At 38.4% G+C, this 21,285-nt stretch overlaps 3 protein-coding genes and 3 non-coding genes across 6 annotated transcripts; all 6 read left to right on the top strand.

Moving 5' to 3' along the window:
- The first annotated feature begins 787 nt into the window (after positions 1 to 787).
- Positions 788 to 3,378, top strand: LOC110900958. The gene is made up of 5 exons (XM_022147812.1): positions 788 to 793; positions 2,378 to 2,541; positions 2,706 to 2,826; positions 2,912 to 3,183; positions 3,273 to 3,378. The coding sequence occupies exons 1-5, from the start codon at positions 788 to 790 to the stop codon at positions 3,376 to 3,378; spliced, it is 669 nt and encodes a 222-aa protein (XP_022003504.1).
- Positions 3,379 to 4,239: 861 nt separating this feature from the next.
- LOC110900959 lies at positions 4,240 to 7,214 on the top strand. The gene is made up of 4 exons (XM_022147813.1): positions 4,240 to 4,369; positions 4,782 to 5,699; positions 5,809 to 6,630; positions 6,724 to 7,214. The coding sequence occupies exons 1-4, from the start codon at positions 4,240 to 4,242 to the stop codon at positions 7,212 to 7,214; spliced, it is 2,361 nt and encodes a 786-aa protein (XP_022003505.1).
- A 6,031-nt stretch (positions 7,215 to 13,245) lies between these two features.
- Positions 13,246 to 17,973, top strand: LOC110898016 (rRNA 2'-O-methyltransferase fibrillarin 2). Its single transcript, XM_022144754.2, has 7 exons — positions 13,246 to 13,393; positions 13,492 to 13,796; positions 13,889 to 13,984; positions 14,766 to 14,843; positions 14,930 to 15,106; positions 17,463 to 17,531; positions 17,623 to 17,973. The coding sequence occupies exons 1-7, from the start codon at positions 13,372 to 13,374 to the stop codon at positions 17,797 to 17,799; spliced, it is 924 nt and encodes a 307-aa protein (XP_022000446.1). The 5' UTR covers positions 13,246 to 13,371; the 3' UTR covers positions 17,800 to 17,973.
- Positions 15,270 to 15,341, top strand: LOC118486212. The gene has a single exon (XR_004878066.1). It is a non-coding gene; the product is annotated as a small nucleolar RNA snoR60 (small nucleolar RNA).
- LOC118486213 lies at positions 15,507 to 15,577 on the top strand. Its single transcript, XR_004878067.1, has one exon. It is a non-coding gene; the product is annotated as a small nucleolar RNA snoR60 (small nucleolar RNA).
- On the top strand, positions 15,720 to 15,790 carry LOC118486211. The gene has a single exon (XR_004878065.1). It is a non-coding gene; the product is annotated as a small nucleolar RNA snoR60 (small nucleolar RNA).
- Positions 17,974 to 21,285: the final 3,312 nt, after the last annotated feature.

Genomic DNA, 21,285 nt, shown 5'->3' with positions numbered 1-21,285 from the left:
TTGGTTCTTTGGTTGTTCAAGAAACTTCAGGTGATATTAATTCTAGGAATTATTGTGGTCAGGTAATGATTCTTCATACTATTAAAATTGTCCCATTATACCATATTATTTAAGAATAAATTTTGTATAGATTTTAGGGTTTTAGCTAGGGATATTGATTAATGAGGCCTTTTATATACCACAATTGCATGAACATTCAATGGGGCAATTTACGGTAGGATTTAATTGCATTGATAATTACCCAATTTCTTGCTAGGAAGGTGAATGGTCTTACTTTCTATTATATGACCTCCACCCTCCCTATTGTTGTTCACCCATATTCAGAGTTGTTAAACTACTGTCATGTCTAGCTCTGTTAGTGTTAATACATCAGGAATTGGTGTTGGCAACCAATTGGACCTTGCTGACCTCCGTGAAGGGAGTACCGGCCCCATCACGGTGATGGTTTGCAGAAAGTGGGACGTCACAAGTGTCAATGGCCGCTTCATGAGCACTGATTATGTCGTCAGTGATATAAAGGTAACTATCACCCTTTTACCCCCCTTACCCATTCCCTTTTACGAGTTTCATCGTTATTGAAAGTCTATTGTTTGGTTTACGCAGGGAGGTGTCATGCATTGTACCGCCCGGAATAACATTGCACATTACTTCTTTGACAAACTAAAAGAGGGTGGGGTATATTTACTCAAGGGTTTTGTAGTCCAACGCACCGATCAATACCGGATTCTGAAAGACAGCCCCTTTGTTATCGGGTTAAATGGCTCCACGGTAGTTAAGAAGGTTGACGATGCCGGTAGTTCATTTACGCGGTACCCGTTCTTACTTACGGCGTTTGAGGAGCTCGAACCAACAGAGGGCAAGTACTTTGTAGGTATGTTTACTCTTCTCATGCTGGTGTAACGGTTTTGCGGGGGAAATCAGGCTCGAAAACTAGTAATAACCCCACATAGTATGAAACTGATCTTTTATTTAGTTTGTAGACTGCTATAACGGGCTGAGAGAAATAAAAGGGAATCCACATAGAGTGTATAACATTGAAAAATAGTAAAAGTCGGGTGTTCCATTGGTGTTAGTGAGGCTTTGATGTCTGTCCACATAAACTGGTGGGAACCACCCGTTTCTACCTCTAGATTATCCTTCGACCCATCCGAAAGGGCTCACCTGGGTTGAAAATCATTTTACTCTTAAAATCTACATAGCCTACTACCTCAATGTAAAACATGTGCATAGTAAACGGGCCAAGTAATGGGCCAAACGGGTTGGAAATTTAAACGTAAGAACCATTTTGCTTTACAAATCTACAAAGAGTAATGACTAGCTGGTGTAGAATAGCATCTATTCTGTCGTGATACGTTGTTTCTCCTTCTACCTTCGAATGCATTAGAAATTCTCTAGGGAGTTGGAATATGTAAACGTTATTCTTCTAGGTAAAAATTCACTTGCACACAAATCATTGAAACAGAAAAGCCAAAAACAAATTGAAGCTGTCCGTACGAGAAATAACTGAACGAATGGTGAATCCGGTTTTCAGTTCAGCCCCTAACCGTGTTTCAATATAAATTCAGAATCCGGGTTCCACAAATATGTCCAACGTAGCGATAAATATGTCCTCTGTTGGTTCGAGTTCCTAAAAAGCCGTAAACTAATTTATTCGGTTTTGGCTAAATATACATGTAAAATATACATACTAAACCGAATAAATTATACATACTAAACCTAATGATTGGTTGAAAGTTACAAATTAAATCAAACAAGACCTTTTTCATAGGTTCAGAAATATATATTTGAGAGAGGGTACGTTGATGTTATGGTAGCGGCAAACTGGTGGTCCTCGCTTTGGTTGGTCGGGGGAATGATTACTGAACTACTATACACACTCTGCATTAAAACCATTAATGCATACTAGATTTTATTGAATGTAATTTAATAAACACCCATATCCTGCTTTGTTTTTTTAAATCTTTTACTATTTTAAAAGTTAGTATAAGTTAATGAATAAATCATTCCACCTTCGGCATTCTTAGATTAAAACATCAGAAAATGACCAGTGCCCAGAGTATGTGCAGGCACCCATTATTCTGTATAAAATAAAAAGAACATAATTAGCGTATGCTTTAAATCCCAAGATTTACCACCACCGCTACCGCCGGCGCCACCCCACCACCATTGTGACCCACCACCGTTGGGATCATACCAATCTCATTTCTTCAGCTTTTTATCACAAAAAAAAAACAAAAAAAAAAAACCTATGGTTCTTATTTTTTTTATTAATCTCCTACTAAACAGAACTGCCTAATCTATCAAATGTATGGAAATAGGGAATACCCTCCCCGACACAGCCTGTCCATGTTCCTACTTGTGTTTTTGTTCGTTGTAGGCCATCCTTTTCCGGAACGTTGTAGAGATTACGTCTATTAGAACCAAGAAGAGCTGGTATCTTTTTGCGTGTTCTGGGAGCCAATGTCGTAGGGGACTAACAAGAGAGGGCGGTTACTTCATTTGCAAGGCGCGCAAATCGAAGGTTGACTATCCAAGGACGAGGTATACACTTCAACATCTCATGCCCAACTTCATGACTTTGTTCCCCTACCAATATGATGCGATGATTCTTTATTGTCCAGGGTGATTTGATACCCTTCTACCTTCGCCACCAAACAATTTTGTCCCCGTACTACCATTATTATTGATCTACTTTACCCTGCTAGGTTTCAGATTCAAGCGGATGTAACTGATGGAATGATGAGCACCGTTGTCACCCTCTTTGATGAAGTTGCTGAGCAGTTGGTCAAGAGGACCGCAAAATCCTTAGTAGAGGAGCAGCTAAATGTATGCGCACTCCTCATTACAAGATGGTTTTGAAGCATATGTGAAATTGTTGCGATAACTTTTCTGGTTTGTATTTGGTATGCAGGATACTTCTATAGATGCTCCCATATTACCCTCCGCCCTCGAATCCCTTATTGGAACAAAACACACTTTTGAGATAAAGAGCCACACATACTACCGTTATGGAGAATATGAGAGCTTCAATTGTGTGAAGATTGTCGGCCCTGGTTTGGATGATACAGATGGGAACGTTAAGTGTGTCACGTCGGATTTGGGTGCCATACCATCTGACTCCCCAAAGCGTGGTTTGAGCCTCCCGCCTCCGACACCCGGAACTGGCCGCAAACTTAGAAAACTGTAAGTTACGCCTGCCAATTGTCCCCTGTTTCGAATGTTTACATGTTAGAACTTTGCGCCAATACATACGTTTCCATCTTTCTTTGCAGCTACCTTGAAGAATCGGACGACGATGATGAGGGGGTGTCCATTGATCGTGCGCATGTTACCGGTTTGGTCGACAATAGTGGGGATGCTAAGAAGGGCTCTCACTGATATGGCGGAGGTCATTTCTCATTTTCTTCAAGTGTTTGCGCTTTTGTGACTTTTTCTTTTATGGATTCAAATAATGTGGCAAAATATATGACTTGTGCCTACACCAAAACTGTGCTGCTTTACTATTGTGCAATATATGTAATTTTCACGCCTTACCAGCCTCTCTAAAATTCTTAAAACAATTCAGTCACGTATTTACATCGCATAAAGATACTCCGTCTAAAAAGGGATGGTATAGTCCAAATAGGATCATAATATGCCACCTCGGAACATACGCTACCAAATACGTTTACCCAACCCTTTTGTTACATCTTTAAAGTCACATATAACTTCCAACCACTGTAAAAGGGTTCTATAAATGTTTGTTCGGAATCATGCATACTCCAATAGAATAATACCAATGAACAATGTAAAATAAGTTTTGGAATCATATAAGACTTACATGAATTTTTATCTAAGATGTTGAATAAATCATATAGATAAATGCAAATATACAAGCGATGACCGTGTCACTATACAACCTTCGTGAGCACTTACGTAGAAGACTGCATTACAAACAACAACGAAATAATCAAATTATGACTTGAGCTACACAAAGACCTAACCACATATGACCTTTTTCTGACCGACTGTGCCTGTATATGTTATTTTGGAAAAAAAAACAGGCGCGCGGCCAACAATAAATATAATATTTACACCAGCTTTAGCATGCATTCTTTAAGAATTATTTTGCTGTAGATACTATGCCTTTTCCTTGACAGCAATTTACTTTGTTTTAACCCCCCCCCCCCCCCGGGCGGGGACATATCTGAATGCTTCATTTTGGACGATGTATTATGTAACATTGTATGCAACATACAGATGGCTGTGCGCCCCTTTGTGATGCTCAAAGCCTCTTTCGCCTTTCATGCATATTCACGTGGTTTGCCTAACGGGTTGGTCCAATACGTTTGTGGGCTAAAACTAATTGAACAGGCTGGAGCAAACAGAGGTATGAGACTTTTAATTGCAGTGTTACCCCCGACCCCGCATATGGAGTTTTAAATACTAAATTCTAACCCTTCCTGTTCCCTCATAAAAGACGAGGTTTGCAGGTTATGGCCTACTGCTCCTGATGTGGGTAGTAATTCGATACAGGCCCGTCGTTGTTCCCATACGTTGCCTGATGGAAAGATTCAAACATATTTTGGCCTTGCATTGATTAACAGCTGCAACGATTCTAGCATCGTGGGTAGCAAACATTCTATCCATATACAAAATCGTAATTATGTGGGTCTTGGTGGGAAGGTCGTCACATACTGTGGGCCTACCCTAACTACCATAGATGCATTACTCATTCCCATCCATCATGAAACTAACGTTCCATACACCTAATCAACATCTGCTCACGTTACGTGATTCAGACAGCTTGCCGGCCCTGTTAAACCGGGACGGGATACGAGACACGATGTTCACCCAATGGTTTGCGCTAAACAACAGAGATGAAGCGGCAAGAGAGTTAACGTACGCCGAGATACCAACAAGGTATGTGTGGCAAGAGGATAACAAGGTATGGAAAACGCGGTTGGAGCGGATAGCCATTGGGCAGATTGTGTATTGCAATCCAGCAGTTGGGCCAAAGTATTATCTAATAATGTTGTTGGGAATTGTAAGAGGGCCTCAAAGTTTCGAAGAAATAAAAACGGTCGACGGAGTCGTATATGCAACGTTCAAAGAAGCCTGCTATGCTTATGGCTTGCTTAATGATGACAAGGAGTGGAATGACGCCCTGTCAGAGGCTAGATTATGGGCGTCCGGTTCCCAACTACGGGAATTGTTTGTTACCATGTTGTTGTTTTGCGAAGTGAATCGCCTGGCGCAACTCTGGGCACAAAATTGGGAGATACTATCTGATGATATTTTGTACCTGAAACGTAGGCTCTTCATGTTCCCAGGGTTACATTTATCTGACGACCAGCTTAAGAACTACTGCCTGATCGAACTAAATGAACTATTGGAGAAAAATGGAAAATCGTTATCGGATTTCACAGATATGCCCCAACCGGATATGTCGCTCCTCGATAAGATGGATAATCGTCTAATTAGGGAAGAGTTGAGTTACAATAAAAAAAAGATGACAGACGAACACGATCGATTATATGCATCACTGAACACGAAACAAACGGTCATATACGACATAATCATTGATTCTGTTACCACCCGAAAAGGCGGGTTCTATTTCGTGTATGGTCCGGGAGGGACAGGCAAGACGTTCCTGTACAAAGCCATTCTGTCACGCTTAAGATCTATGGGCATGATTGCCCTTGCGGTTGCATCTTCGGGTAAAAAAATAATTTTGAAATGTGGTATTATTATTCTTGTGCAACATAATGTATGTGGTCGCGTACGCAACTCCATTTTTTACTCACTTTACCTATCTCTGCACATCAGGTATCGCGTCCCTTCTATTACCCGGTGGTCGGACAGCTCATAGCCGCTTCGCTATCCCTTTAGAATTACTTCACAATAGCACGTGTGCCATCAAACAAAATACCCAATTGGCACACCTGTTACAAGAGGTAAGGTTAATCATCTGGGACGAAGCACCAATGATGCAAAAATATGCTTTTGAAGCACTTGATAAAACACTTAGAGATATCTTGGGGTTTCCTGCCTACGCAAACAGGGAACGCGTGTTTGGTGGCATGCCTGTTTTGCTTGGTGGTGATTTCAGACAAATCCTGCCCGTCATCCCAAAAGGAAAAAGAGAAGATGTTGTTCAGGCATGCATAAATAAATCGTATCTGTGGAAAAGTTGTAAACTCTTCAGGCTCCACCGTAGTATGCGTGTCAACGAATACACCTCAGCAGGTGTGCTAGACATGGATAGGCAACGTTTCAACAAATGGTTGTTAGAAATCGGCGATGGAATTGTTCCTTCAAAGACCAAAGAAGGTGAGGATGAGCCAACCTGGATCGAGATACCCACCAGGTTCATCGTAGATGGTTGTGGCCTTCCTGTGGAATCGATTGTTAACGCTGTCTTCCCGTCGTTTACAGAAAGGCAGGTTGATGACGATTATTTATGTGAAAGAGCAATACTAACCCCGCGCAATATAGACGCGGACGAAATCAATGATTACATGTTTGCACAACTGAGACGGCCCACAAAGACCTACAAGAGTTATGATGAGATATGTCGCGCGTCCACGGATGTATTAGAACAGGAACAACTCTATCCGTCTGAATTCCTAAACTCTTTGACATTCCCAGGTACCCCCCACCCCCCCCCCCCGGCACTAAAATATTAGTTACAGACAAAAAAAATGTGGCCAGTTAAATTCTTTAATTATTTGACATTGTCAGGTATGCCACCGCACGCTTTGCATTTAAAAGAAGGCCTCCCTATCATGCTTTTAAGAAATGTGAACCCCTCGCAAGGATTATGTAATGGCACCCACCTTATTATAACAGACCTTGGGAAATTTGTTATCAAGGCTAGAATACTTACTGGGTCTAATCGTGGAGATACTGCATTAATACCGAGGATAACCCTTTCATCCACGAAATCAAAATGGCCATTTATTATGAAAAGACGCCAGTTCCCAGTGAAACCATGCTATGCAATGACCATTAATAAAAGTCAAGGCCAATCATTAAAAGTCGTTGGTCTGTATTTGCCTCGGCCTGTGTTTAGCCATGGTCAGCTATATGTCGCGCTTTCAAGGGTTACGACACCTGAAGGTTTAAAGATTGTCATCGTCGGGAATGACAACGGTAGCATGAAAAACCATACCAGAAACATCGTTTATAAAGAGACGTTTAACAATTTGGCGACATCAGATGAGACACAATAAACAATACTTGCCATAGCGTAATTTTTTGGACCACCAAGAAACTTTTATCGCCTTTATTGCTGTTAATCCAACATAATAACTGATGCATACCCTAAACCCATTTTTTTTTGTTCTGTCCTAGACACAAGAACTATATACGTACCACGTCGAGAATTATGCATCTGCCCTCCGACGACCAACTATCCCCCTATTCTGCCAGTAACGCCGCCGCAACAGCTATTTATGCGTCACGGGTGGTGGGAATGTAAGTCTTTATGGCTTCCATTAAATTTTGAAAACTGATAGTCTTTTTAATTTCTTAGTTTTTTGTTTGTTGATTTTATTCCGATACATGTGCTGATTGGTTTATTTGTATATTTTAGGAAGAAAAGGCACCGATGATTCAAAAACTGTTGTTTGTTGCTGGTTTGAACACATTTACACAAACGCATCTTGGGCCACGGTTGCCAGCTGTCATTCGGGGGGGGGGGGGGTGGAATACTCTTTCGTGCCCGCAACTATTTCAATCATTTTGGCTGGTCAATATAGCAACATCGTTGACCCTCAAGGTTGCTAAATGTGTTGAGGTTGGATTGTATGAGCTTGATTTGCCCTTGATATGCATATATAAATATGTGCGTCTATATATATATATATATATATTATCTGCATATAGGGGATATGTATATAGATTTCTGCTAATTATGCCTAAAAAAATTGTTTTATATGCTTCCTTAACGTTCTGCAGGTTACTAAATGTGTTGACATTGGCTTGCCTCAGATTATGGCAAGCAGCTTTTATCATCTTTATCGCCGTTAATCCAACATAATAAGTAATGCATGTACTAAACCCATTTTTTTTTGGTCCGTTCCAAACACAACAGCTGACAACCAGCTATCCACATAGTCTGCTAATAACGATAGCGCGCCAGCTACTTTTGTGCCACAAGTGGTGGGAATGTAAGTGTTTACAGCTTCCACTAAATTTTGAAAACTCATATTCTTTGATATTTATTAGCTTATCTTATTTTTATTCAGGGACATGGGATGGTTGGTTTATTTGTCTATTTTAGGCTGAAAAAACAACGATGATTCAACAACTATTGTTTGTAGCTGGTTTGAACACATTGACACAAACACGTATTTCGAGACGGTTGACATCTGTCGTTTTGTGGAGGGGGGGTGTCATAGTTTTGGTGCCTACTACTGTTTAAATCATTCTGGCTGGTCAATATAGCGACACCGTGGAACCTCAAGAAGTGGTTACACCCTTGCACATCAAACTTTTATAAAACTTATAGTGTTTCGCTCAATATTACATCCAATTGACTCCCGCATGTTGATGCTTATATAGAAAATTTAGAGGATTATGAGAGGGACTTAAGGAACTACTGTTATTGTTGCTTCAACTCTTCAAATTGTGCTTCGTTTTACTTGGCTTTGGCGTAATGCCACATGGTTAGTTTTGAATCATCTTACATATTCTACCTTTTACAATTAAGAATTTAATTGGTTGGAAATGTTTCTGTTTTTATGATTTCAGATTCATGCGACCATTATCTGCAGTTTCATTGGTGGCTCTAAACGGTTATACATCATAAGAGCTTGATTTTACCTTGGTATGCATATCTAAATATGTGCGTGTATATATATATTATCTTCATACAGGGGATATGTATATACATTGATATAGATTTATAGATTTATATAGATTTAATAATGTTCATTTATAAATGTATACGCTCCTCATACTCAACTTCCATAACATCAAATTATTACTATTGACACAAACACGTATTTTGACACGGTTGCCATCTGTCGTTTTGTAGGGGGAGGGGGGGTCATACACTTTCGTGCCTACTATTGTTTCAATCATTTTGGCTGGTCAACATAGTGACACTGTGGAACCTCAAAAGGTCGTTACACCCTTGCACATCAGCCTTTTATAAAACTTATAGTGCTTAGTTCAATATTACCACCAATTGACTTCCACATGCTGATGATTATATAGAAAATTGAGAGGATTATGACAAGGACTCAAGGAGCTGCTGCTATTGTTGCTTCAACTCTTCAAATTGTGCTTCGTTTTAGTAGACTTTGGCGTATTTTGACACGGTCAGTTTTGAATCATCTTACACGTCCTGTCTTTTCCCGTTCAAAATTTAATTGGTTGGAAATGTTTCGGTTTTTATGATTTCAGATTCATGAGACCATTATCTACAGTTTGATTGGTGGCTCCAGCCGGTTATATATCATATGAGCTTGGTTTTCCCTTGGTATGCATCTCTAATTATGTGCGTGTATATATGTATATATCTATATATATTATCTGCATATAGGGGATATTTATATAGACTGATATAGATTTATAGATTTATATAGATTTAATAATATAGTTTTATATATGTATAGACTCCTCATATTCAACTTCCATAACATCAACTTATTATTATTGGTAATCATTAATGCAACTAGATGTGTAAGCACCTTCACATTCTCATATTCAGATATTATAACATCTTTGCTTTTTAACTTCCATTAAAATGAAAACTGCCATAGGCCATCCCAAGAGGCTACTTATCATGTCTCTATAAATACACAACCATATTCAAGCATCCTACCTTCCATTATACAACCTGTGGCTGAATATCGAAAGACCCCTGCAAACATGAAGAAAACTACTGCTGTTGCTAACTGTACAGAAAGTCTGGCAACTGTTGAAGAAATATTAAACCATGGTCGAGAAAATAAGAAACACACGGTATCAACACTTTCTATAATGTCGAATGTTTCCCCAGCATTATTATTATCCATACATTGAACGTGTTTCTTCTAATCCATGCAGAATGCTGAGTTCAATTGCCGTGTGGTGATTAAAGGCGTACGTAATAGTGAAGAGTGGTTCAGACTTATGTGTGGAGGAGGAAAATGCATGAAAGGTGTGTCGCATGATCACGGGGAGTTGTGGTGTGAAGGCTGTGAAAACCCAGTTATGTTTCCCCGAGCAAGGTTCGTCTTTGGTATTCTATAGTTATGTGCATTGGTAAACATCTTTACACATTTTCACATCTGAATAAAAAAAAAATTTCAACAGATTCCATCTTCAACTTGATGTGGTCGATTCCACGGCTAATGTGGTCATCGTGTGCTTCGATGACACTGCACAGCTTCTAACAAGCACCACTGCTCAGTCTATACTCAATGTGGAATCGGGTCTCTCGCACATCTACACCGTTTCTTCCGCAATCAACCAGGATAGCTTCACACCAGTCATGATACGGACCTGTAACGGTAACATCTCAACACTCCCAAACTGCTTACATTCACTTATAGGCACCGCCCGAACCATCCAAGTTGATACATCCACGTACTACCATCATGGGGCCTTTGAGAGTTTCAACTGCAAACGTGTGCTCCCCGACGAAACCAACTATCAATCCGTTGGATCTACCACTCCTACTCCCATGACTAGGAAGGGTAAAGGAGTGATGACAATTCCAACACCGGTTAAGCTCAAAGAAACAGTCAGCAAGTACATGTAAGTTTCTATACATACTTTTGAATTACGAAATTCCATGAACCACGTAACTACCTGTCCATTTGTATTGTGTTTTAGAAAATGTTCAAAAATGAATAATACATGCTACAAACATCATGTTTATTTCTTTATGACTACAATGACACCACCGGTTTTGATATGTGTTTTTCGACTTGATATGTTTATTTCGTTTGGATACTTAAGTTAAATCGTTAGATTATGTTCTTCCCCCTGTTTTTACATGCCAAATAGCTAAATGGAATTAATCGATTTTCAACGAGTTTGAACTGTAGTTCATAGATGGGAATTTACTCGAACATAGTTACATTCTTTCAATTTTTTAGTGCAAAATAATAGAAATACATAGATCGTCGAATTTAAGGTTCAGCCTAACATTTCCCTTCTTTTTCACAGCCCTAATTATGAAGATTCTGATTCAGATGGTTCTGTGGGTAGCTAAGGGGAACGTCGGTTGCATGGTCATGCATTAACAACAGAAGATTTCGTTGATTATTGAATAAAGAAGGAGGCTTTATGAACTCCTTTAAGGTTTCCCCTGTAATGTGTTTTTTTAGACTTGGCAATTTTCCCGTGCTATGCACGTCTTAAATTTTGTGAGGTCAGTTTATGGTACAAACTCTTATCACGTTTTGTATGGCTTCTCTTACATTCTCTTTTGGCTAATTATCTTTTACCCATACATAAACATTTTTCCTAAACACACAACACAATGAAGGACACTTAACTGTCGGCCATGCCGTGCATCGCACGGGCCTTCCCTCTAGTCCAACTAGTAAAAATAAGTCTTCGAACTTAATTTATGACATCTAATTAACTTAGATCGCTAGACATTCATAAATTTAAAGATTCAAATTTGAAATTCTAAAATCTAACTTGACTGGGCTAGTGAGCTAAGTATTACTCTATATTCACAAACAAACCCATTTTATTTGGCCCATTTTTATTAGCCCAAAAACTTTAAAAAAATAATATTCATGTAGCCCATGTTTATTAGCCCAAAAACTTTTAAAAAAATAATATTCATGTAGCACATGTTTATTAGCCCAAAAACTTAAAAAAAAAAAAAATATTCATGTAGCCCATGTTTATTAGCCCAAAAACTTAAAAAAAAATAGAGTTAACTGCCATTTTCGTCCCTGTGGTTTGGTCACTTTGGCCATTTCAGTCCATTTTTCAAAAAATGCACCATTTTCGTCCCTCACGTTCTGGAAAGGTGCCATTTCAGTCCAAAAATCATAACCCAGTTAAGTCAGTTAGTAAATAAGGACTGATTGTGTAAATTTGTAACATAAAGGACCATTTAAGTAAATATTAAACACCACCACCACTAGCCCTGCCACCACTACCACTCCGCTGCCACCACCACCGCCACCACAGCCCTGCCACCACCACCACCACCGCCACCACAGCCCTGCCACCACCACCACAGCCCTGCCACCACCGCCACCACAGCCGGTTCATCATCATATCAGACGAGAGAGGGAGAAGCGGGAGAGAGAACCGGCAACGGTGGGGCTGCCTTCCCCAGATGATGACGTTGATGGTGGTGGTTCCGGCGGCGGCGGTGGTGACCATGCTACTGTTCATCGTCTTCCCCAAAACGGTCAACAGAAGTCAAACGGCCTAATTCTCGATCAATACCGGATAATATTCAAATTAAACTTGCAGAAACATTGTACAAGTATAAACATACCGATTGGGTGATTAAAACCGATCCGGTATCACGTGCAACGGCGTGGCGACAGTCTCCGGCGACGGGTATTCCGGCGAGACTTGCAGACGATGAACAGAGGGTATTTTCGAAGGGGTAAAAGATTTTGAAGGGTGTGAAAGTTTCGTATGGGTTCAGGGACTCTAAATAACACAACAATTTGACACTTAATCGACAAACTTCTGTGGATTAATTCCACTTTGAATTTTTTTATAAAAACTCCGATTTCACGTGGTGTCGGGCATGCTTATTGAACAATTACAAAGCGTGGGGAGTTGTTTACGATCTGTGAGAGTGGTGGTGGCAGCGGAGTGGTGGTGGTGGCAGGGCTGTGGTGGCGGTGGTGGCAGGGCTGTGGTGGTGGTGGCAGGGCTGTGGTGGCGGTGGTGGTGGTGGCAGCGGAGTGGTGGTGGTGGCAGGGCTGTGGTGGTGGTGGTGGCAGCGGAGTGGTGGTGGTGGCAGGGCTGTGGTGGCGGTGGGGGTGGCAGCGGAGTGGTGGTGGTGGCAGGGCTAGTGGTGGTGGTGGCAGGGCTAGTGGTGGTGGTGTTTAATATTTACTTAAATGGTCCTTTATGTTACAAATTTACACAATCAGTCCTTATTTACTAACTGACTTAACTGGATTATGATTTTTGGACTGAAATGACACCTTTCCAGAACGTGGGGGACGAAAATGGCGCATTTTTGAAAAATGGACTGAAATGGCCAAAGTGACCAAATCACAAGGACGAAAATGGCATTTAACTCAAAAAAATAATATTCATGCTAAACCATAATATTCATATTCATGTGTAACCGAAAACCCTAAACCCTAATTCTTATAAAACGCCTTTACTCACTACTCCACTCATAAACCCTAGCAAACCCTAACCACAAAACCTGCAAAAATCCACTAATTCAACACAAAAATGAGAGCTCCAATCAGAGGAGGTATGTTTCCTTCACTCAATACATCACAACAATCCATTCATTTCCACAAATTGACGAATTGATCTTTATATAAACGAATTTATCATGTTTATTTACAGGTCGGGGTGGCGGTGGCGGATTTAGGGGCGGCCGAGGCGACGGCGGAGGCAGGGGAGGAGGATTCAGCGGCGGAAGGGGCGGCGGCAGAGGCGGCGGCGGAAGGAGCGGTGGTAGAGGCCGCGGCGGCGGCGGAAGAGGAGGACGCGGTGGCAGAGGTGGAGGAATGAAAGGTGGAAGTAAGGTTATAGTTGAACAGCATAGACATGAAGGCGTGTTTATTGCTAAAGGTAAAGAAGATGCCCTTTGCACTAAGAATATGGTGCCTGGTGAAGCTGTGTATAATGAGAAGAGGATATCTGTTCAGGTAGTTGTTTGTTGGTGTTTAAGATTTTGTAAGAAAATGTTAGTGAGTGAATTTGATAAATTATTATTTTTTTAATTTAATTTTTAATTCAGAATGAAGATGGAACAAAGGTTGAGTACAGAGTGTGGAATCCTTTTAGGTCAAAGTTGGCTGCTGCAATTCTTGGTGGAGTTGATAATATTTGGATGGTATGATTTTGTTATGACTGAATAGTTAAAATTGTTACTAAATTTTTAGGTGCTGGTTTAGGCTCGAGCTTGGTTCGTTTAATTTATAAGAGCTCGGCTTTTTTAACGCTTGAGTTCAGCTCTCGAGAGCTCAAGCTTGGGTTGATTATAATTTATTAGTTAATTTATATACATTTAGACATTTTTTAAAATTGTATAATACATATATAGTTAGATGCCGCTTATCGTGTGATGTGTATGGGAGCATCTCAACCGCACATCTCATATTCTCATCTAATCCAGGCTTTCAATTGAACGCGGTGGCATAATAGTAATAAACTTTGCATAATTAAGCACGTTATAATACATAGTTACGCCTGTTGTTTGCATAATTATGCATGGTTGGGTTAAACTGTAAATAATCACGTTATTTGCATGATTACACATGGGTTGGGTTAACCTTAATTACACACGTTATCTGCATAATTATGCATGTTATATTGGTGTTCGCGTGCCGTCGCTCGTTAAGAGCCTTTTGTAAAATTTATCAGAAAAAATACAAGTTTAGAAACAATATAAAAAATACAAAATTAGAAACAATATAAATATTTATTCATAGTTTATCATATAAAACATATGCAAACGGTAGGTTCTTGATAGGTGTGTTTATTGAATAAGCTTATTGTTAGGCTAGCTCAGCTTGATTTGAGTTTTTTTTGAACTTATTTCTAGTGGCTCAAAAGCTGTTTGGAACGTTTACACTCCTAAAAATTGGGCTTCATGTTTTAAATTTTGTGTTCAGAAACCTGGATCTCGTGTGCTTTATCTTGGGGCTGCATCTGGAACCACTGTTTCTCATGTCTCTGATCTTGTTGGACCAGTAAGAAGCTTTTTCAGCATTTTTTGTTTGATTTTTTTAATTGAAATTTGTGTATTAATTGTGGTTATAATGTTGGTTTTGTTAAGACCGGAGTTGTGTATGCTGTTGAGTTTTCTCATAGAAGTGGAAGAGATTTGGTGAACATGGCGAAAAAGCGTACAAATGTTATTCCCATTATTGAAGATGCTAGACATCCAGCTAAATACAGGATGCTTGTTGCTATGGTTGATGTCATATTTTCTGATGTTGCTCAACCTGATCAGGTTTGCATTGCATTTGCTATTTTTTGGTATTGTTTGTTTTTAAGACTTGTATATATCTAGTTATCAACTGCTATTTTGTGTGTTTTTGTTGCATCTTAACTTGTTAATTGTATTGTTTCCAAGTTTTAGGCTTTAGCACATTTTTTTGTTAGTTCTTGCATTGTATCATATGATGAGCTACTCGGATTCCCCTTCAGGACATCATGGATGATGCTAAAACCGAGTTTCTGATGGTCTTTTTGCTAAATGATTTACTAAATGATTTGTTATTTAATAATTGTCTTTTTACGCTTTATATGCTAACACTGTTATTTCTTGTTGTTTTATTGCATCTTAACTTGTTTTATATATATATATTTTTTCCAAGTTTTTGCATTTCTTTTTGTTATTTTTTGCATTGTTTCATATGATGAGCTACTCAGATCCCTCTTCAGTACATCTGTAGGATGCAAAAACCGAGCTTTTGATTGTTTTTTTGCTATTGCTTTGTTATTTTTTAATTTTTTTGATGCTTTGTATGCGACATTTTTATTTCTAGTGTTCTTGTTTTACCATAACTTGTTAATTAATATGTTCTTTAAGTTTTAGCAATTTTTTGTTAGTTCTTGCATTTTATCATATGATGAGCCACTCGGATTCCCCTTCAGGACATCCTGGATGATGCAAAACCGAGTTTCTGATGATTTTTTTTTCCTATTGATAACTTTTTAATTGTTTTTTGATGTTATGTTAACATAATTATTTTTTGATGTTATGTTAACATAATTGTTTTAAGAGTAAATTACAAGTTTTGTCCTTTATGTTTACACCAAATCGCAGGCGTTGTTCTTTAGCGCAAAGGTTGACAAGTTTTGTACTTTATGTTTCAAAATCTTGCACGGTTTGTCCTTTAGGCCTAACTTAGTAAAATTTTTTTAGTTAAGTTTGGTCATGTGCCTTGCACATGAGGACATACTTGTCATTTCACCTTCCTAGGGGTTATTTTGTACACGCTTATTATTGAGGGACTGTATCTTCAAAACTGAAAAATAAAAATAAAAAAATCTAAACTCTTTCTCTTTCTCTATAATCTGAACCCACCACCACAACCCAATCTCTCTCTAATCTCTCACAGCCCTCCACCACCACCCCACAACATCCATTTCTCTCAGTCTGCTGGCGAAATGAAACTTTCTATTCACATGCTCTGCCACCATCTACCCAGCTACCGACGGCACTACCACCATACACCATCCAAACAAATCCCAACAACCCACACCCAACCGCTTCTTCTCCGACACTAACAGCATCATCTCCGACACCACCAGCTCCTCATTCGACATCAGTTACAACAGCCTCCAAAGCAACCTCTCTCTGCAAAACACATTCGTCTACATGCAACCAAACAGGCATTTCCGATCATCTAAACACATCCGATCTCATACCTGCAACAACTGCTCTACCACAGTACACTCCACCGTTTCCTATCTCACATCTGTTCTGCCGTCTCCAATCTCAGCCCTGTTCCACCGTCTTCGATATTAGCTCTGTTCCGCCGTCTCCGATCTTTAGCTTGAAACCGTTGATAGAGAGAGAAAGAGAGAGGGGGAGTTAAGAGAGAGTGTCTAAAATTGGTGGTGGTGGTGGTTCAGATCTCAGCAATGGCGGCGGTGGTGGTTGGGTGGTGGTGGTGGTGGTGGGCGATGGGATGTGGCGGCTGAAGGGTAGTGGTAGCCAGTAGGAGGTTGCGGTGTTGGTGATGGGAGGTGGAAAGTGGTGGTAATGGGTGAAGAGAGAGAGAGAGAGAAAGGATGGAGAGGAGAATGAGAGAGAGAAGAGAAAGGGCGAGAGAGATAGATTTAAGGTTTTTAATATTTATATTTTATATTTTACTTTTTATTTCTTATTTCTTACACAACTAGTCCCTTGAATATCAAGTTATTTACTCAATAGTCCCTAGGGAGGTAAAATGAAAAGAATACCCTCATGTGCATGACACATGGCCATAATTAACTAAAAAATCTAACTGGGTTTGGCCTAAAGGTTAAAAGTGCAAGATTTTGAAACATAAAGCACGAAACTTGCAAACTTTTGCGCTAAAGGACAGCGCCTGCAATTTGGTGTAAACATAAAGGACAAAATTTGTAATTTACTCTTGTTTTAAATTATATTTTTACATATTGGTTTTTTAGTGTTTTTGTTGTAATTTTTTATACATGATTAAAAGTGAATTTGGTAAATGTGAAAAAGAGTCACTAAGTTGTTGCTAAGTTTTACTTGTTTTATTTATACATTGTTTAATATAACTATTTATTCAATTTATTTGTAAGAATTTTCACAACAATGGAACAATATTAAAACCCTCTTCTTTTTGCAGGCTAGGATTTTAGCACTCAATGCATCTTATTTCTTGAAAACCGGAGGCTATTTTGTTATCTCGATTAAGGTTTGTGCTTTTGGATCCATCCAGTATTCACACTCCTTTAGTTATTTTTTAAAATTCTATTATTAAACAATTTTTTTCTCAAATTCAATAGGCAAACTGTATAGATTCTACAGTTCCAGCAGAGGCTGTATTTGCTTCAGAAGTTAAGAAGCTTCAGGCAGAGCAATTCAAACCTATGGAGCAAGTGACTCTTGAACCCTTTGAACGAGATCACGCTTGTGTCGTTGGAGCTTATCGTGTTCCCAAGAAACAAAAACCCGCATCATAGATGCCGACCTCAATGCTGCATTTAAATTGCTCACTGTTATAAGGTTGTATTGTTAGTGAATTTTGTGGGATTTGACTTTTGTTTAAAAAGCGGATTGATGTACTCGGATCATAATTTAGATCTATGTTCGCTTATTTGGTTTTGCTCGGTTTAATGAAGTTCACTGCCATCTAATTGACTAGCTTAACCCGACCTGACGGAAGTAGTCATTTGTTAGGACAATCTTGTTTGCAGGTTTATTGTTATAGTGATTTGAACGGGATTATTCATAGTTATAAAACTTTATAACATATGATCTCGCATAATTTATAGAAGTTATAAACTTTATAACATAAGATATGGTCGAATTTATAAAAGATGCAAATTATTTATCGTATTAATATGTTGTTTTGGTTACAAACATATATCATAAAAGATACAAACTTTTGCCAAATCTCCTCTGATAGATGCGGTTACGTGTCTCTAAGAAGTGTTTGGTGGAATATTTTCAGGTAGAGGTGCGGAAAAAAAAAAAAAAAACCCGGACCCAGTAAAAAAACTCGGAACCGGTTTTTTAATACTTGGTATTCTATACCCGGAACCGACCCTACCCGTAGAGAATGCATTTTGATCTCAATACCTGAAACCGGACAAGAACCGGAAACGGAACCGATTATGCACGATACATGATTCTAATATTTTTCTTTTAAATTTATGTTAGTGCATTTATTTGAACTTTCTTATATTATACAATGCATTTTTAATAATAATAAACAAAAAAATATGAGAAAATAGAGTAATAAAAACGCAATAGAGTATTAAAAATATGAAAATATAGAACTAAAAAACTCGGAAATAGGGTATAAAAAACCCAAAATATGGTTTTTTATACCCGGTTTATTAAGAACTGGAACCGAACCCTACTCGGAACCGGGCACATAGGGTATGGTTTTTTAGTCAAATAACCGGAACCGGAACCGAACCGGTTCAGCACTAACCGGTTCCAACGCTTAAAGCGAGAAACCGAAACCGGTTCTATAACCGGAACCGGTTATTAAAAATACCCGATTTGTGCACCTCTATTTGCAGGTGAATTCGGGTCTCGCTTCCTCCTAACATCACCAAGCTTTCGGAGATTTTCAAAACCTTGAGCTCGAGTTCGGGAGCAAAGAAATGAAAGAAGTTAGTTCATGTGATCGCTTTGGCTACTGTTTGGCGAATATGGAAAGCCCGCAACGAGAAAGTGTTTGATGGCAGATTTGTCTCGGTTGATAGAATGTTAGAGAACATCAAAGAGGAGGCATTTGTCTGGATTACGCATAGGTTGAAACTCCGTAACCCGGATTGAGATAAGTGGGCCATTTTTTATGTTATCAATCTATTGTAATGTTGTTTGTTTTAGTTGTTTTTCGAACTTTTTTACAGCATCTTTTTACATCAACCTTTTTAGTTGCAAATCACAGGGACCATGAGTTTTATTTCTCAATTGATTAAACACAAATTATGCTATATTTAACTTTAGTGAATTTATCAGTTATTAGACACAATTAAACAAATGAGCATAAATAATTAGAATCATATAATAAAATTTTAGATATTACATATACTTAAAGAAAATATTGAAAGTTTGTAAGAGTTACTCATATTTCTATAATTCACGACCTAAATAGTATTTACTTGTAATTTAGTAAATACTTTTATACATTTCATTATCACTTCTTTTTATGAATTCCATTTACTAAAGTAGGAGCATCTACAACACAGGGCCACCCATGAGTCAGTGAATCCAAGTTAGGACTTTAGGCCACAAAATTTTTAGGGCCTCCAATAATTTTTTTATTATACAGCTATTTTTCAAATTGGGCCTTTTGTTAAAACAAAGAAGGCTCGATATGTGTATTGTATTGGGCCACTAGGTATAGATAACAACTAAAAACATGCGTGAGTTATGTCTATCTAGTGTAATCATTTTGATTTCACGTACTGAAAAGAAGTCGCCACACACCGCACGCGACTCCCAATCACAGGCAAGATGTAATCGGCGTTTGGGAAACGAAGCTATGAATGGATTAATCCGAGATTTACGCGTTGGAGATGGAAATAGGCGAAGTTGTAGCGCCCGATTCACTGGTATAAGATCTTTTTTGTAACGTCTTTCACTCAAAGTTGTTTTTGTTATGAGTTATTTTGACAATCTAATTCGAAACATAAAATACAGGCGATTGAGGGAGCCGTTGTTTGATGTTGTTTTGGACTTTGGAGTCTGCCAATTTCAAAGTTGCAGAGATTTCATTCCTGTTGATTTTGAGATTACTGCCAACTAATCCGAGATTTGTTCTTCTAAGCTACTCTTACAATACTTTTCCTAATTTGATTCCTGTTGATTTTGAGATTACTGTCGATCAATTTGATAATTGAATTCTTAGATTAGATTTAGTGTGAATTGTTGATAATTGTAAGGTTTTTGAATCTATAATATCTAATAGATATAGAAAGCATGAATCGGGTCAGAGGAAAAAGAAACAAAAATTAGAAGCTCAGTTTTTTTTAAGGCCTCAATTTTGTAATTCGCTTAAGGCCATCAAAATGGTTGAGCCGGCTCTGCTACAACAACAAACTTGGTCCAAACTTTAGACCGCCTATTCAGCATTACTCAGGCACATCATTTCCAACCACCACCATTCTAAACCTTACTTTTTCCCACAACAATAAACCGTTCAAAACCTTCATTTCACACTTCACTTTTTAAACTAAAAAACAAAAAAAATAAAATAAAAAAAATGTTTGTTAGTAGGTGGTCCCTACAATTGCCACCTAACCTTGTTCGCTCAAGCAAACCACCCACCACTAAACCACCTTCTCCATCAAGGCAGTCCGTTTCACTCTTGGTCCCCTCAGCAAACCAACCTCCAGACAACCTTCTTAGAGATTCTCTAAATAAAAATTGGCCAAATTTACTACTTATAAGGTCAATTTAACTTAAGGTAGATTGGGGAAGGTTCAAATGAAAACCATTATTTATCGCGAAAACTCGAAAATTAACTAAAAAAGTCTAAAAAACATACCATTTTTTTTGCATACCAATTTTCACTATTTTAATTATATAAAAAAAAAATTTTCAAAAAAAAAAAAAATTGTAGTGCACATGTGTAATAGTACACATGTGCACTACAATTTTTTTTTGAAAAAAAGTTTTTATTATATACAAAAATTAGCGATTTTTAATAAAAATACTTGTAAAAAAAATTTTGGTGTGTTTTTTAGGCTTTTTTTAGTTAGTTTTCGAGTTTTCGCAATAAAAGTGGTTTTCATTTGAACCTTCCCCAAGATAGATTAACTATCTATACTTTCTATAAAATGAGAAATCTGAGTGACATAAGAAAAGCTGATGTGTCAGCTGGAGAGGCTGTCTAACAAGACTTTTCTTATGTTATTTTGACATCATAAAGCCTAATATATAAAATCATTTAAAATTAAAATTCTGTCTAAACCTCTGCCCTCAACATT

The sequence above is a fragment of the Helianthus annuus genome, chromosome 13 (assembly GCF_002127325.2).
Source record: "Helianthus annuus cultivar XRQ/B chromosome 13, HanXRQr2.0-SUNRISE, whole genome shotgun sequence".
Taxonomy (NCBI): Eukaryota; Viridiplantae; Streptophyta; class Magnoliopsida; order Asterales; family Asteraceae; genus Helianthus; species Helianthus annuus.
This window is presented reverse-complemented; position numbering and strand designations above follow the sequence as displayed.

Bases quoted from the DNA above. Each gene is read 5' to 3' on its own strand.
- LOC110900959 (XM_022147813.1), top strand. From the start codon at position 4,240: ATGGCTGTGCGCCCCTTTGTGATGCTCAAAGCCTCTTTCGCCTTTCAT. The intron at 4,370-4,781 runs GTATGAGACTTT...TACGTGATTCAG, and splicing joins ACAGGCTGGAGCAAACAGAG to ACAGCTTGCCGGCCCTGTTA. The intron at 6,631-6,723 runs GTACCCCCCACC...TGACATTGTCAG, and splicing joins AAACTCTTTGACATTCCCAG to GTATGCCACCGCACGCTTTG.
- LOC110898016 (XM_022144754.2), top strand. From the start codon at position 13,372: ATGAGAGCTCCAATCAGAGGAG. The intron at 13,797-13,888 runs GTAGTTGTTTGT...TTTTTAATTCAG, and splicing joins AGAAGAGGATATCTGTTCAG to AATGAAGATGGAACAAAGGT. The intron at 15,107-17,462 runs GTTTGCATTGCA...TTCTTTTTGCAG, and splicing joins ATGTTGCTCAACCTGATCAG to GCTAGGATTTTAGCACTCAA.
- LOC110900958 (XM_022147812.1), top strand. The intron at 2,542-2,705 runs GTATACACTTCA...TTACCCTGCTAG, and splicing joins GTTGACTATCCAAGGACGAG to GTTTCAGATTCAAGCGGATG. The intron at 3,184-3,272 runs GTAAGTTACGCC...CTTTCTTTGCAG, and splicing joins GGCCGCAAACTTAGAAAACT to CTACCTTGAAGAATCGGACG.